Source organism: Mustelus asterias, chromosome 10 (assembly GCF_964213995.1).
Source record: "Mustelus asterias chromosome 10, sMusAst1.hap1.1, whole genome shotgun sequence".
Taxonomy (NCBI): Eukaryota; Metazoa; Chordata; class Chondrichthyes; order Carcharhiniformes; family Triakidae; genus Mustelus; species Mustelus asterias.
This window is the reverse complement of record NC_135810.1, coordinates 80478450-80494986: the sequence shown is the minus strand read 5'-3', so window position 1 is coordinate 80494986 and position 16537 is coordinate 80478450. Positions and strand designations below refer to the sequence as shown.

At 43.1% G+C, this 16537-nt stretch overlaps 1 protein-coding gene across 2 annotated transcripts in view; it reads left to right on the top strand.

The window, feature by feature from the left end:
- pdgfd (platelet derived growth factor d) overlaps positions 1 to 16537 on the top strand; it is a 172626-nt gene that overhangs the window by 103110 nt on the left and 52979 nt on the right. Inside the window, exon 2 of one of the 2 annotated variants that reach the window (XM_078222030.1) lies at positions 4950 to 5154. In XM_078222030.1, coding sequence (XP_078078156.1) covers positions 4950 to 5154 — 205 coding nt within the window. The remainder of the gene's footprint in view (positions 1 to 4949; positions 5155 to 16537) is intronic. The other variant, XM_078222031.1, reaches the window with a different exon arrangement.

The window sequence follows — 16537 nt, the reverse complement described above, 5'->3', positions numbered from 1 at the left end:
AGACCTAAGATCAGTGAATTCAGTCATCATCGTCACTTTCCATGCTAGGTGGCATGATGAGACAATGGAGCTTGCTACATGATGTCATCTGCATTGGAGTTTCAACAGGCACTTTGGCTGCCACAGCTCACTTTCTGATAAGAGTAGCCTGTGATGTTTGCTGTACCCATTGCACATGCAATTGTGACCCACAGCACATGGACTGCAGTGATTCAAGAAGGCAGCTCACCACCACCTTCTCAAGGGCAACTATGGATGGGCAATAAATGCTGGCCAGCCAGTGACGCCCATGTCCCACGAATGAATTAAAAAAAACTCATGAAGACCACAGTTGGAGGGGCGAGCTGACCACTGGCCAGCTCCAGTACGTGGCTTTTGTGCTTTGCAAAGACGAACAGATTTAGCACCATCCCACCAGTCCTCGGTAATCTGCAGTGTTATGACTTGTCTTCTCCTGTCAGGAGACAATGGAAAGACTCATTCGTGCTCCGTCTCCCTTAAGGTCCATTCCACATTTCCCTTCCCCACCCTCCTCCACATCTCCAGACACTAATTAGGCTGTTTCACTGTGGCACACCTCATCCTCCAGTGCAGTGAAGCCAGTGATGCTGACATCTTAGCCTTGGCAGGGCAGGCCTCGCTGCCAGTTGGCATGCACACTTAGACCCCTGAGTGTACCAAACAATGGGCACCAGACTACACTTCTTCACACAGTCCATACCATCTCTGCAATTACTCTTGCTGACCATGGAAGCCACGTGCAGCACACCACATCATGCCCACTGATCTGGGTGGCAACCTCTGCCCAGGCCTTTTTGGGACAGCCTTCTCTTGCCATCCCTGAGCATGAGAATTTTTCACCTGGCACTGACCGCCTCCACCAAGACTCCCTGGCATTCATCTGAGAAACGGGAGGCAGAGTGCCCACCTGACTTGCCCTCCCACCTCCCATGAGCACCAGGTGCTAAGGCTACACAATAGGGACAATTACTGGCGTGCTTCCAGGCAGCTCCCTTAGCCTTCCCCACAACATGTAGCAGCCTTCAGGGGGGGGCATCTCTTATGTTTTAAAGACCCCAGCCCTACTGGGTCCGCTTTGGATCCAGTGCCCTATGCATTCCCACCCGCGAGCACTGGAAACTCAACCAGCAGTTGCGGTTCACGCTGGGCAGGATTTAATTGGCCGCTCAGCATAATGTTGCATTCACAGCACGATCTTGGCTGGGAATAGGTTTTACATCTGCTTCCAGCTGTGCCTACTTCAGTCACACCTTGAGGGTAAAGTTCAGGCCCAGGTCAACAGTGTTTCCACCTAATTTCGTGGTGGGTGGCAAGGTCCCCGTTACCCACATTACACTCTACCCAAGGAAGATTATGCGATAGCCCACAGTAAGCCATAAATAAAATGGAAAGAGTTTCACATTACCTAGATTTCTTTAACAGTGGGGCATAAGGAACAAAGGGAGTGATCTGAAGAAGTAAACCCCATAAAAAGTCTAGTGTAACTGAGGGAAAATACCAGACAATGAAAATCTAGAGGGAAAAGTTTGTGTAGTGGTAATGTCACTGGACTAGTAACCCAGAGGCCTAGGCTAAAGCTCTGGAGATAAGGGTACCAATCTCACCGCAGTTGCCAGTGGAATTTAAATTCAAGTAATAAATAAATATGGTACATAATGCTAGTCCCAGTTAAGATGGCCAACTGTCACTGATTGTCATAAAAGCCCAGTTGGTTCACTGGTGTCCTTCAGGGAAGGAAATCTGCCATCCTTACCCAGTCTGGCCTACACATCACTCCAGACCAGCAGCAATGTGGTTGACTCTTAACTGCCCTTGCTCATGGCCCAGCAAGCCACACAGTTACACCAAATTGCAACAGAGAAGTCACAAGGTAAAATGTAGCGGTTCAAGTAGACAGTTTACCGAGACCTTCTCAAGGGTAATGAGGGATGGGCAACAAATAGTGACCTTGCCAGCGACACCCATATCCAATAAAAATATTTTTAAAAGCTGCTTTTCCAGCCACCAAACCATGCTACTAGATCTCACTCATAAATTCCTCCACTCTTCCTGTCCAAAAATCCCCAGCTCCTCTTTTGGACCCATTTTCTAATTCTGTCTACTTGCCTTTCCTTCTCTGTGTGGAGACCCCCACCCACTCTCCCCCCCCACCCCCCCCACACGCTTTTCTATATTATAAAATATTCTGAAACCTCTTTCCAACATGAGAAACGGCAGTAAGTGTCCCATAAACATCACTCACTTTCATCAGGAAATGAATAAAGACAGAAACCAAAATATTTTTTGGAACACGTTTGGAGCAAAATGGTCTTTGCTGCTGTCTCTTTACATTTTGGGGTGGGGCGACTGTCAGTACAATATGGTGCACAAAAATATTATTACAGTTTTCCTAAGATTGATTATGTACATTTCTAAACTCTTGAATTTGAACTCAATGTCACCAGAGCAGTAATGCGTTGATGGAATTTGTACCATTATTAGCTTGTATTCATAGAAACATGGAAACCCTACAGTGTAGAAGGAGGCCATTCAGCCCATCAAGCCTGCACCAACAACAGTCCCACCCAGGTCCTATCCCCATATTTACCATGCTAATCCCCTGACACTAAGAGGCAATTTACCATGGCCATTCAACCTAACCTGCACATCTTTGGACTGTGGGAGGAAACCGGAGCACCCGGAGGAAACCCACACAGACACAGGGAAAATGTGCAAACTCCACACAGACAGTCACCCAAGGTCGGAATTGAACCTGGATCTCTGGCACTGTGAGACAGCAGATCGAGCCACTGTGCCACCCATTCAAACTGCAAGGCTCGTGTAAAACCCCATTCAATCTTTTTCATTCAGGCTTCATCTGGCTTCAGTTTGGATTCCTTTTCACTCGTGGAGACAAACCTTTGCTGATGATGGGGTGGAGCCAAGAGTCCCTGCTAATGAAAACAAATGAAGTTCAGGCACTGTCTGGATAGGTTCTATCTGAGGGAGAATCTGGCGATCGTACAATGACAGTAATCTGATATATAAATTGTTTCCATTTGCAGGGGCTATGTCAATTATTTATATCTTGGTCTGCTCTCATATTTCTGCCTCAACTGTAAAATAATAAATATAAATATTAAAACAGCGTGACCCTTGGTAAAGTGTTTTGCAATTGCAATTCATCAGCTTTGGAAATGGAGGAGTGATGTGAGGGCAAGGTAATTGCCTTGCCAATTATATATAGAATTATTAGAAACTGCAGCACAGAAGGAAGTCATTTGTCTCATCTTGCCTGTGTTAGGAATAGGGCTGCAACTGCTCTCATCTGTAGTTTGCAATTTAATACAATGTGAGGAAAGATTTAAAAACCAGAAAATTATGTCCCAGATGTTTTGTGATGATTTTAAAACAAAAGAAATGTTTATTAAGCAATAACATAAACAACAATAAAATAAACTGGAAGTACCCTTAACTAAGACAATGGTTGTTTACAGTATTACTAACTTTATCTAGTTCCAAACAGCCTTGATTTCATTACCTTCAGTGTTGATTTTCCCGGAATGCTCCACAATATCTTACAGATTTTAAAAATTATTTGTTTTAAATCCAGTAACAGTTACCACACCAGGCAGTTGTATCTCTTTGGGCTTTGCTTCTGAGGTAAAACAAACAGCAAGACAGACTTTAATTACAGATACTGCTTGTTGGGAGTTGAACAGCTATTCCTGCTGTGACTGTGATCTGAAAAGACTATCCTTGCAGAGGTTTAATCATGTCCTGATATGCAGTTTTTCCTTTTGATCTTCCCATATCTGAGCTAACTTCTTCAGAAATCAAACTTAATTACCTTATTTTCTTGAGTCTAACTTTTAGAGCGTAGATGCAAAGTTCACACCTTGTCTCCTCCTTTGAACCACGAACACCTTATTCAAAACTCCCCTTTTATGTCTGTTCCCCATTGTGATCAGCTTGCCTTAGGCTAACCTGTTTCAAGTGTTGCTAGACTTATCAATATATCAAAAGCACTAGTTCCATTAGCATAACCAAACTGATTTAAGCAGCCTAAATTTTCCCACAGATTTTGAAATATACAATCAGCAGAAAACATTCTTATTTATTGGATATTCCTGATATTTTCATGTCATCACTATTCGTCCTGACACCAGTGCCCATACTAACTCTTCAATTGCAGCTGGCTACTCAAATCTCACTTCCCTGCCCTTACCCTATATCTTTTTAGATACTTGCATTTCAAATACTTATTCAATTCATTTTAAAATTATATCATCATCTGCATCACTGGATATTTTCAAAGTTTAGCAAAAAACTAAATATAACTGAAAAACACTCTGCAAATGTTATTACTGCGGTGGATACCATATTTGCTGTACCACAAATAGTTCCAGGCATCTCGTGCGGTAGAATTTCAGTGACATTTGTACAGTAGCCTACCCCTGGACTGTTGGGTATGAAGTAATTACTATTATGTTATGTTTATACACAATTCTTTTTAGCTTAATTATAACCAGCGTTTAACTCTTTCTCATCTCCACAGGCCCACAGTGTCTGCATGTTTGTAACCTAAGCCAACTGAGTAACAGCTGATGACATGTAAATGATGGACGGGATTTTACAGCCTTGCTCGAGCGAGACTGGAAATTCCTGCCTGAGGTCAACGGACATTTCCATTGTCCGCCCCTTGAACGCTTCGATTCCATGGCGGGTGGGGTGGTAGAATTCCGGCGGATGTATCTCAACCTAAATGGTACCAATAAAAGCTAACAGTTCTGACCAATTACATTTTTAAAATATGTAATAACATTAATTGCAGGAAATGTTAAAAGTTTGAAGATTTATCATTCATTGTTATACTTTGGTGCTTTTTTTGCATTGTTCTTCAATAATTAAACAGCTGACTAATTTGTGCAAGTTGTGACTACTAACAGAGAGCAATCACCTCACAGCAATTTATCGGCAAGAAGATACAATCAATGCCGTGAATAATGGATTTGTACAGAGTCCACGATTTCCTCTCAACTATCCAAGGAGCATTTTATTGACGTGGAGATTGCTGTCTCCTGAAAACACGAGGATACAGTTGGTGTTCGATACTCGCTTCGGACTGGAGGAACCAGAAAATGATATTTGCAGGTAAGCAGAAAAAGTGGGTAAGTTATAAAAAAAGTTCTCTTCCTATTAATGCTTCAACTAACTATTCCCATGTTCATGCTGTGGTTAGAGTTAGGATTATAACTTTTAACGGTCTTTGATTATCACATGAAACGTGCTGATATTTATGGGTCAGATTGACTCGTGGTTGGTACGTACATGAAATGGTGCAGCTGCAAATATATTTACAGTGTCAAATAACAATAGATGGTGCAGGGCTTTAGAATGACAAGTTAAAACTCCAAACTGGCATGGAACACGGTGTTTGGCATTGATACCTATTTTACAGCTGTTGATCGGAAATGGAAGCTGCAAATTGTATATATCCCATGTTATCCCTGACACACTGTGATGATACTGTGCTATTTTGATATGTTTTATGTTTCTGTAGACTGCTTTAAGAGGCAGTGTTTTGTCACAAGAGTCGATTTGCCTGGGAAACATGCACAGATGCTAAAAAACAGGATAAGAACTGATTTTAGCTAGGAATGTGTTACCTTGTTGACTTAACAGATGTTTTGTTTCTTTAGGTTCTCCTGGGATTTTAGACTAGGTATGCAGGACCATGTGAGTTTTGATTAGGTAGATTGATAGGGACAGAGTCATAGGATTAATGGAAGGAGCTAAGCTTGCAGTCTTCATTTTGAAATACAAGCAGTTGCTGCCTGGGCCTGCTAAGAAAAAGCAAGTCGCACTTGGTTTCTTTCTCTCCAGAGGATTTTCTAAAAGCTCCAGGAGCATTAGCCTAAGTCACATGCAAGTATGCCCGCAATCAAGCTGGAATTATTATCTGAGGTTTCGTTCTAATGTCGGAAGATTTATTTGTTTAATTTCTGCTAACTAATTATAAAGAGAGGTTTATTTCCATGAGGGAAATTTTGCTTGATTGGAACTCATAGCGATAGGTTAGCAGTTAAGAATTGTATCTGTCATGTTTAAGTATTGTTCAATTGTTAAAAATTAAGCTAAATCATTTGTTATAGTTAAACTGTGTTGTTAAATAAAATTTGTTTTGATAAAAGCACCCGGGTTTGTCAGTAGAATTGTACCTGGATTGAAACATCCTATCCTCACATTAATGCCAAAATAGAAAAGTTGCTGGGGTCTAGTCTGGCTTCATAATATACCTTAGGGTTTCTGACCTGTAACCGAACAACACTGAGTGCAACAGGTACAATACTCCATTCCTAGTAACACTGTTTCCAGGATTGATATCAATATCCTCTCCCAACAAGACCCTCTCCCTGTTCATCATGTTTAAACTCATTTGTGCAAACGGGGAATGAGGTCTTGCTTTTTTGCCTCCTATGCTTGAAGCGTTAACATTAAATATTTAATTTAATCTATCCATGATTTAAATTCAAGCAACATTCATGTTATGCGAGTATCAGGCAGTGTTAATCCCCCAACAAGAGAAAATCTAACCATCTACCCTGGACGTTTGATGATATCATCATTGCTAAATTCCTCGCCAACATCCTTGACCAGAAACTGAAGTGGCAAGCAACATTCACACTGTTGTACCATCTCCAACAATAGAGTCTAACCACCTTCCCTTCACATTCATTAGCATTTCCATCACTGAATCCCCTATTATCAACATCCCAAGGTTAAAATTGACTGGAAATTGAACTGGGCTAGCTCTATAAATACTGTAGCTACAAGAGCAGGTCAAAGAGTGGGAATTCTGCAGTAAGTAACATACTTTTTGGCTCTCTAAAGCCTGCCCACCACTTACAAGTTACAAATTAAGAGTGTGATTAAATACTTTTCACTTGCTTGAATGAATGCAGCTTCAATAACACTCAGAGCTCAACGCCATCGAGGATAAAACAGTCTGCTTGATTGGCACCCCATTCACACCTTAAACATTCACTTGCTCCACCACCAGAACACTATTGCTCCATGCGCACCATCTACAAGATACACTACAGTAATTTGTCAAGACTCCTTCAATAGGAACTTCTAAACTGTGACCTGTACTCTTTCAAAGAACAAAGGAAGCTGGCACATGGGAACAGCACCACGTGCAAGTTCCTCTCAAAGTCACACACCATCCTGACTTGAAAGTATATCATCATTCCTTCACTGTCTCTGCCTCAAAAACCTGGAATTCCTTTCCTAACAGCACTGGGAGGGTGGGAAGGGGAGATACTCTGGTCTCCCACCACATGTTTCTTGTGGCAGGAGTTGACATGTTGTTGGCCAACAGCGGGACCTTCTGGTCCCACCGCTGTCAATGGAATTTCCCATTGACTGCACCCCAAGCCACGGGGAAATCCACGGTGGGGTTGCGCCATCAGCGGGACCGGAAGATGCTGCACCACATGGACTGCACCATCACCTTCTCAAAAGCAATTAGGATTGGGCAATAAATGCTAGCCCTCCAGTGGTGCCCAGAACTCATGGAAAAATAAAAGAATCATTGGAGAACACTTCCGGAGCTGCCCAAGTACCTGAAGCACACCTTCAGCATCCTAATTGTTGACTCTATTAAGCATCTTTTTGTAACATGGCTTATATTGTTGTGCTCTTTGGCCTCATTGCTTGGACTCCTTGAAGGTAGTATCAGTCACATTTTAAGTGATTGCTCTTCTCTCCAAGGGCCAGCATTCTGTCACTCCCAAGGTCTGAAGAGCTCAAGAGGGGGGACTGGCACTGAATTAAGGCAACTCCCTGGGAATCTTCCACACATCCACATGATCTTTTTGCATCAGAGCGACACATTGGAGTGGAAGAGTTTACGGTCCACAAACCCTCCTGGGTAATCTGTGATGGCTTGACTACCATGTATGCAGCTGACCAAGACCTGTGCCAAGAGCCAAAATATTACGCACCTGTCCGTCTGACTGACCTCATCAGTGGCAAAGTGTACATTGCCTGACAATATTAAGCGAACTCGGGATGAATGATCTATGTGATTTATTTGTGACAGTTCACTATGATTTTCTGCGAATGTCCCCTGTGGATCGCTGGAATGAGAATGAGATAAATAAAAGTTGAGGATGGCAGTCGCTAAGGCAGCCAGTGGCAAAGCATGGCTCCAGATCCACTTGACAACAGACAGAAAATGTCTGCGACCACCTAACCTGATAATACCCTGAGCTTCCTGAGGCACTGGCATTTGGTCATGGTGAGGAAGCTGATTCTCTGCCTATGTTCATCGTAAGGCAGGTATCAGCTCCTGTGAGCCTCACCCCTGTGCTCCTTCTGGCTCTCCCGTGGAGCAGCAGGTCTGTGAGGAGGTGGCTGTAGTTCAGGCTGTTGGTCCTACTTATTCCTCTGCTATTCTCGTTCCTGCTGCTGTTCATCTTAGTCCTTAGCTCCAAGGTAGAGCAGAACAGCAGCACCCATGGTGAACTGTTGTATGACAGATGGAAAAGGGTGGCATGGTGGCGCAATGATTAGCACTGCTGCCTCACAGCGCCAGGGACCCGGGTTCGATTCCCGGCGTGGGTCACAGTCTGTGTGGAGTTTGCACGTTCTCCTTGTGTCTGCGTGTGCTTCCTCCGGGTGCTCCAGTTTCCAAAGATGTGTGGGTTAGGTTGATTGGCCATGATAAATTGTCAGGGGGATTAACAGGATAAATTAGGGTTACAGAAATAGAGCCCGGGTGGGATTGTGGTCGGTACAGACTCGATGGGCCAAATGGCCTCCTTCTGTACTGTAGAGATTCTATGATTCTAAAATGGGGATCAGACATTCAATTCTCCCATGTGATGGTTAACTCTAACCCAGGAAAAGTTAGCTCTAAAGTGGTGAAAATCACTGCCAAAGTTGTGAAATCACACTCTCAGAAAAAGAACGTGAGCAAATGCCTGGCACCTCGGCGAGGAAGCAGATGAGAGGTTCCAACACTCATGGGATTTTTTGACTGTTATTTCTTCATTCCTCTCAGCTGCTACTGTGCTCTCACCTTCGTTCCATTGGTGATTCGAGGAATCCCAGGACAGTCGTGTACCTACAGTTAAAGTAAAAATCCCTGGTAAAATAGCAGTAACTGAAATCCAAGCCTGCTTAAATTGGCAACCTGCCTCTCCTGGTTTCTCACATGCGGCCAAACACATTGCGAAGGTCAGCAGATTGGAGCCAACGTCTCAACTTCAGCACTTTTAACCACCTACCTGCTCTCAAACACATTTATTTTTTGAAGTTAAAAACTTGCCCCCCGCCGCCTGTGGGGTTGTAAACTGAGCTCAGCATCAAATTCTATTAATCAGCACTACCATCTTCCATCTTGATGAGCACACACAAACCAAAACCCAAGTTATGCGGCAAGAAAAGAGGACTGCCATTTTCATCACCACGATATTTATATACAATGATGCATCTGGACACAATTTACACGTAATTGCCCCAAACATTTGGAAATACTCAAAGCTCACCTCATCAGCAGTGCCTCATTAAATGATTGATGATCATGTCTAATATTGTTGGTGGCAAATATCAGATCAACTCTGTGTGGAGTTTGCACATTCTCCGCGTGTCTGCGTGGGTTTCCTCCGGGTGCTCCGGTTTCCTCCCACAGTCCAAAGATATGCGGGTTAGGTTGATTGGCCATGCTAAAATTGCCCCTTAGTGTCCTGAGATGCGTAGGTTAGAGGGATTAGCGGGTAAATATGTAGGGATAAGGGGGTAGGGTCTGGGTGGGATTGTGGTCGATGCAGACTCAATGGGCCAAATGGCCTCTTTCTGCACTGTAGGGTTTCTATGATTCTATGAATAGCATATTGAAAAGTACATTCGTCAGTTTTCAAAGCTTCTACACATATGTGTTCAAATTAATGCTCCCAAGAGTGCCTGCAACTACAGAGCTGTGAATCAGACCTCATTAATTCTACATTTTGAAAGAAATAATTAAAGAAAATTTGAACTATCCTACTTTTTGGTGAGGTCCAACTATGTAGCGACTGCGCAATACACAATATTGGGGGCCAATTAAGAACAGTAGGGTAAAAATCACTGTCATTTACATTTTTGAATGGCTAATGCTCTCAATTCAATTTCTTCTTTGCATTAGTTTAATGGATATGTCCACCCAGTAAAATAGCACAGAGGAATTTGTGTACAATAACACTGCAGGACTAATTTCTGCACTACAATTTACAGCAAAATAATCTGGCAACATTTTCAAATGACTCGACCTTTAGTTGAGTAGATCTTTTCTTTGCTTATATTTATAGGCAGTGAACTTATCAATAAATTCACAGCATACATGAGGCAATTAGATATTTAAAACGAAAATGACTAAATAATACACATCTTGCAAAGCAGGTGTAGTAAGTCTAATTGACTTCACTGAAAGGGGGGATAATTGACTAAATTGCTTGTGAAGCGTAATTTTGAGCAGTTGTAAATGTGAAACGAATTATCCTAATTTTCATCATGGATATTATTGCATCAGCTTTTGTTAAGTAGATGCTTCAAATTCAAAAGCCCTCGGTAAGGAAAGATCAGTGCATGATTCTGTCTCATAACTCCTGCTATTTCCAACACTTGTTTTAATATTGCAGCGATGAGATGCAAATGTTCTTTTTTTCATCTGTAGGATCAGTATTTTGACAAAAGGAAATGGAAAAAATCAGAATGGCACCACGATAGAAAGACTAACCTGTTTAAATTCCTTTCGCATTTCGAAGGTTGAGGGGTGATCGACTGAAAGTGGTTAAAGTAATGAAAGCATTAGTTACAATAGATATGGAGAAACTAATACCTCTGGTGCGAGACTACAGAATAAGTGGGTTTTTGAGGGAATGTTTGAATTAGAGCTAGACTGTGTATGCTCAATCAGGCAACTTTCAAATAAGGGGTCATGGAAGTTTAGTATTCAGTTGTAGATTCTGGATTAATTGAAATTTTCTCGAGTAAGATTAATTCATTTCAGTTAGGTAGAGATATCAAAGGATAAGCAGCAGAGTTGGGTAATTGGAGTTGAGGTATAATCAGCTTTGATTTAACTCCATGATCTAACAGGCTTGAAGGGATAATTACCTATTCCTGTTCCTCTCCCACCTCCATTACATCTCCATTTATTTTATTTCATTTCTTCTTTTCATTTTATTCATCGATTTTTATTACCTTATATTCTTAATTTTATTTTTCCACTTCTAAAATCTCACTTTCCATATGCCCACTGCCCCACCACCAGCTCCCATACCCCACTCGGGCCATCTGCCGCATTCCTACACTCTGCATCTTTGTTGTGCCATTTACACGTTCCGATCTCTTAATGGACGCTCTTAGCACCATTCCTATCTTTATCATCACCATTTATATTCCCTTTGTCTTTTTGTCTATGCCATTCCCTATCAATTACAGCCCCATCCCCACCTCACAGCATAAACCTTGTCTGATTTTCCTTCCGCTCTGACGAAAGGTCATCCTGACTCGAAACATTGGTTCGATTCACTCTCCACAGATGCTGTCGTACCTGCATTGTCTGTTTTTGATTCAGATTCCAGCATCTGTAGTATTTTGCTCTAATCCTATTCTTATCTTTTGTTTTTCTAAAACCTATAATTTCGCAGCCCCTCCTGCCAATGGGATCTTCCGCTCCCGCCAATGATGTTTTGAATGGCTCACTGCATTTTATGGCCCTGCCCTCCCACCACGGGGCAGCAAACTTTCACCCTATCTTTCTGAAGAACACTGGGAGAATCACATCATTTATTTTATTATTTATTGGTTTTAAGAGTTGGCCCTGTAGGCAGACACAAAAAATTTACTTTCAGCGTTATCTGTGGTGTATCCCAGGTCTTTGAGAGTGCAATGAAAAGCTGGAAAATAATTAACCATGTTTCTAATCTTTTCTCAAATGGAATTTTGGCTGACTTCATTTGGCCTCATTTTCCTGTTAAACAAAAGAACGAGAATCATCCTAGGTGTTCTCAGCAGCATTTTCCTTAAGTTGCCTACAATTTTTAATCAATAAAACTCCCTGTTATTGATGCCTACCAGAAAACAACGCAAGAATTAACGAGGATCAAGTAATTTGGCATCTTTAATGTGTCAAGAAATTACCAAAAGAAAACGTAAGACAGTGCCATACCAGAATACTACACGCCCTTCGTGCAGCATTTTGACACATAGATATTTTAAAAATTAAATGTCTGGTGGGAGAATACGGAAGCATTTTATGAATCTCCTCCTAATCATCGTAATAGGCCGACCTTGACATAAACACAGGAATCACCGAAATAGAACAAACCATGATCTAAGCATTTCAATTTTTTGATTTCCCAGAACGTACTTTTAATAATTAACGAGGACATCCTTGATTCTTATCTGGACGTAGATGTTCTGCTTTTGCACTGTCTTCCAGAATGCAGACTGGGTCTGCACTCTGTTAACTTCCGCCTCTGGTGGATAATTTTGTATTGTTTCATGCCATGTAACGTGGCTACCAGACTTATTGGCCGGAATTCTCCCATCCCGCCTGCCACTGGAATTTTAGCGGGTGGGTTGAGGAGAATGTGAAATGCCATTGACGGTCGGGCAGGAATTTTAGACCTGCGCGGCCAGAGAATTCCGCACACACATGTTGGGCACTTATTCTGCCTGTTTTCAACTAACTGCCCTTGCTAATGTTTATGTTTTTCTGTGGGAATATGCTTGCAAGCTTCTTATCATTTTTCACCAGATATCAGGCAGCTCTCTGCTCTCTGACAAAATTGACTTTACAAGCACATTGTTCTTCACTGCTGATGGCTTCTTGGCCTATGTGGTCAGCTCACTGTGACAATGTCTTCAAGCACAGCAGCAGAAAAAAAAAATGACTGTGCATAAATCACATTCAGTTTTGGATTCCTGTTTACCTTCAGCTATTGGGGAATTACACATAGGAACTCATCCCAACTCACATTTAAATATGGTTCAATCTAACCATCAATTGATTGATCCACATCCCTTTAAATGTACCTTTGCTTAAATATTTTAATGTCATTCTGCTTAAAATCAATGTAAGAAAGCTGTTTGAAGATTACCTAAATTTCAAAGAAAATTAATTCTCACTGGCTGCTCTGACACTATTGGTGAATACATATGCAAGTGAATAATACCAGGTGACTATGTACATCTCTTTGAATGAGTCTAAACTAGCAGTATAAAATTCCACACAAACTTGAGAACTGCAAGTTGCAAATGATCTGCCTGATAGCCCATTTTCATTCTAATTTCAAAAACAGAAAATTATATCACTTCAAGCAAAGGATATATCGCTCCTCCACTAAATCTATGTCTGATTTGACCTATGCTCAATAAAATCAATGAATGTAATAGTGGTGTCTATATTGATAGGGATCAAGGAGGTCCTGTGGTGCAATAGTAGCATTCCCTACCTCTGAGCCAGAAGCTCTGTGTTTGAGCCCTCCCCAGGACCTGATGACCAAGGAAGATGCAGTCATAACGCAGTCAAACAGGTTAACTATCCTTCCATACGCCAATAGCTGGCGGTAAGAGTAGGAGAGACTCTTGGTCAGCTGTGCTTGATGTGGAGTCGTGCCCCTCAAGCTACAAGCCTCTGGTGACAGACAAGCGACCTGTTACTAGCTATGAAAGTGGAGAAAAGTCTGCCTAAGCCTTTTCAATCGTCACATTTCTAACCATTTTCAAAATGGAGAATTAGGAAATGAGATTCCACAAAGGGACAAAGTAACATTTTTAAATATATGCAGTGAAAATGTAATAAATTTAATTTGAGGAAAACAAAAAGACAAAGCATTATTTTTTAAACTCCCAGGAAACATCACTGCTTGAAGTTTTATCGTGTGAGCTAATGTACTTGCACAGCATGAACGAGATAAAGAGATGGGGTGGGATTCACCCCCAAAAATTCTAAGGGCCGAATTCACGTAAAAACTCAAGTAAATCCCGCTAGAATTTTCAGCGGTATTTTCAAAATGAATCTCCCACACTCTGTGCACTGCAGAGTGCACTAGCGTGAATCACGCTACAACTCAGTGGGCAGAGCTTACTCCCGCTGGAGGTGCTGGCAGCGTAGTGCTGAGCGGGCCATTGCGCATGCGCCAAGATCGACACATGCGCAATAGCCCACACTGCCGGCCTCCCGATCGCTGCCCAGCCTAATCACTGGCCAGCACAGCCCACCATCACTGGCATGCAGAGCCCCCCACGTCCCGATCGCTGGTCTTATGGACATGTCCAGGCTGGCCCCGACATCCCCCGCCCCGCCTTGATTCCCCCCTCCTCCAGCCACCACCCCCCAGCCGTCCCAATCTCCCATTCCCACCTCCCGTTACCTCCCCCCCCCCATTGGGAGCCCTGACCCCCTGCAGTCCCAAAGCCCCCCGCACCCCCTACCCCCGCCCAGCCCCGATGGTTGGCCTCTCTCTCTCTCTGTCACCACCGAGTGCAGAGTGGATGCGGGACCCCCCACCCACAACTGGTCTCCCCCCTCTGGCCCCAGCCCCTTGGCACTGCCCGGTGTCAGATGGGCAGTGACAAGGTGCCCCCAGGCATTGCCACTTTGCCCCTTGGGCAGTGCCAGGAGACCAGGCTGGTACTGCCAAGCTGGCAATGCCCAGGGGGCACCCCCTTACCCCTGTGAAATTGCCCCCATGTACAGTCAATGTAGGCCACTGTGAAATGTAAAGGAGAAGATTGGCCTTAGAGTAGAATCATAGAATCCCCACAGTACATGTCCAAAGATCCATGAAGTTAGCAGGACAAATAGATATGATGGTTAGGAAGGCAAAAGAGACTTCTTTATCAGTGGAGGTATAAATTACAAAACCAGGGAGGTTATGCTGGAACCATATAAAACATTAGTTAGGCCACATCAAGAACACTGCATACAGTTCAGCTCACTACATTACAGGAAGGAAGTGATCGCACTGGAGAGGGTACAGAGGTGATTTATGAGGAAGTTGCCAGGACTGGAGAGCTTTAGCCTCAAAAGAAAGATTCAACAGCCTGTGGTTGTTTCCTTTTACACAGCAGATTTAATTTAAGTATGAAATTGAGGGGATCTCAAGAGAGTCGATCAGAAGGATCTATTTCCCTGACTGGAGGGTCAGTAACCAGGGGGCATAGATTTACAGTAATTGGCAGAAGAATTAGTTTAGCTGGGAGCTGAGAAATATTTTTAACCAGAGGGGTGTGGGGATCTGGAATTCATTGTCAGAAAGGTTGGTAGAGGCAGAAACATCACATTTAAAAAAGTACTTGGCCTTGCACTGGAGATGCCAAAAGTTGCAGTGCTATGGTTCAGGAGTTGGAGCGAGATCATTACATCTGGCTGTAACAGACATGATGGGCTGAACGCCCTGCTCCTGTGACATGTTTTTTCTATGTTTCTAGTAATATGTCAATCCCATTTAAGAATGTGACAGATTTTCTTTTCTTTTCAAATTTGCTTTACATTGTTTAGCTAGTCTCCATTCATGTACATATTCAGGGTACCTTTATGACATAATATTAACTTTCAGTGATATTGTAGGGCAGAAGAAATGTTTGCTTTCATCCCTTGTTAGTTTAGTTTTTCCCCTTAACTCTTTACTGGAGTACCAATTCAGCAAGCACTTCCTTTCCAGGTTACTATTCTTTATCTGTGAGTTGGAGAGTGAGGGGAAAGTTTTCCCAGCCAGCAGAGACGGATAGAGCCAAATGGACTCTTTCAGTGTCATATGCCCTATATAAGGGGAGGTGCATTGGTTTGCATACTTGTGTGGAGTTAAATCCCCTGAATTGGTGACAGGCCAAGCTTCTGGATGTTTGATGTATTGCTTCCTGGTTGGAGGGACCACACTCCTTGCCATTGACTTGCCATTGACTTCCTTGGACTTATTTGGTCATTCCTTGGGGTGGCACAGTGGTTAGCACTGCTGCCTCACAATGCCAGGGACCCAGGTTCAATTCTGACCTCGGGTCACTGTCTGTGTGGACTTTGCACATTCTCCCTGTGTCTGCATGGGTTTCCTCCGGGTGCTCCGGTTTCACCCAACAGTCCAAAGATGTGCGGGTTGGGTTGATTGGCGATGCTAAATTGACCCTTTGTGTCAGGGGGATTAGCAGGGTAAATGTGTGGGGTTGCGGGATAAGGGCCTGGGTGGGATTGTGGTCAGTACAGACTTGATGGGCCAAATTGCCTGCTTCTGTATTGTAGGGATTCCATGATTCCACCTATACCTGATTAGTTGGTGAAATTGTCCCCTTCTTCCTGTCCTTCAGAAAGTTCAACTCACAGCAATCCCTCCGATCTTGCATCTGGATCTCCAGGTAAGAGTGAGAGATCCGGGGAGCAGCCTTTCCCGCTCTCCTCTCCATTCCTGAGTTTGCTGCCGCCTCAAGGTTCCACATGCAGATGATCCCTGGTAACCCTTGCTTTAATCAGAAATCCTCCCTTTGA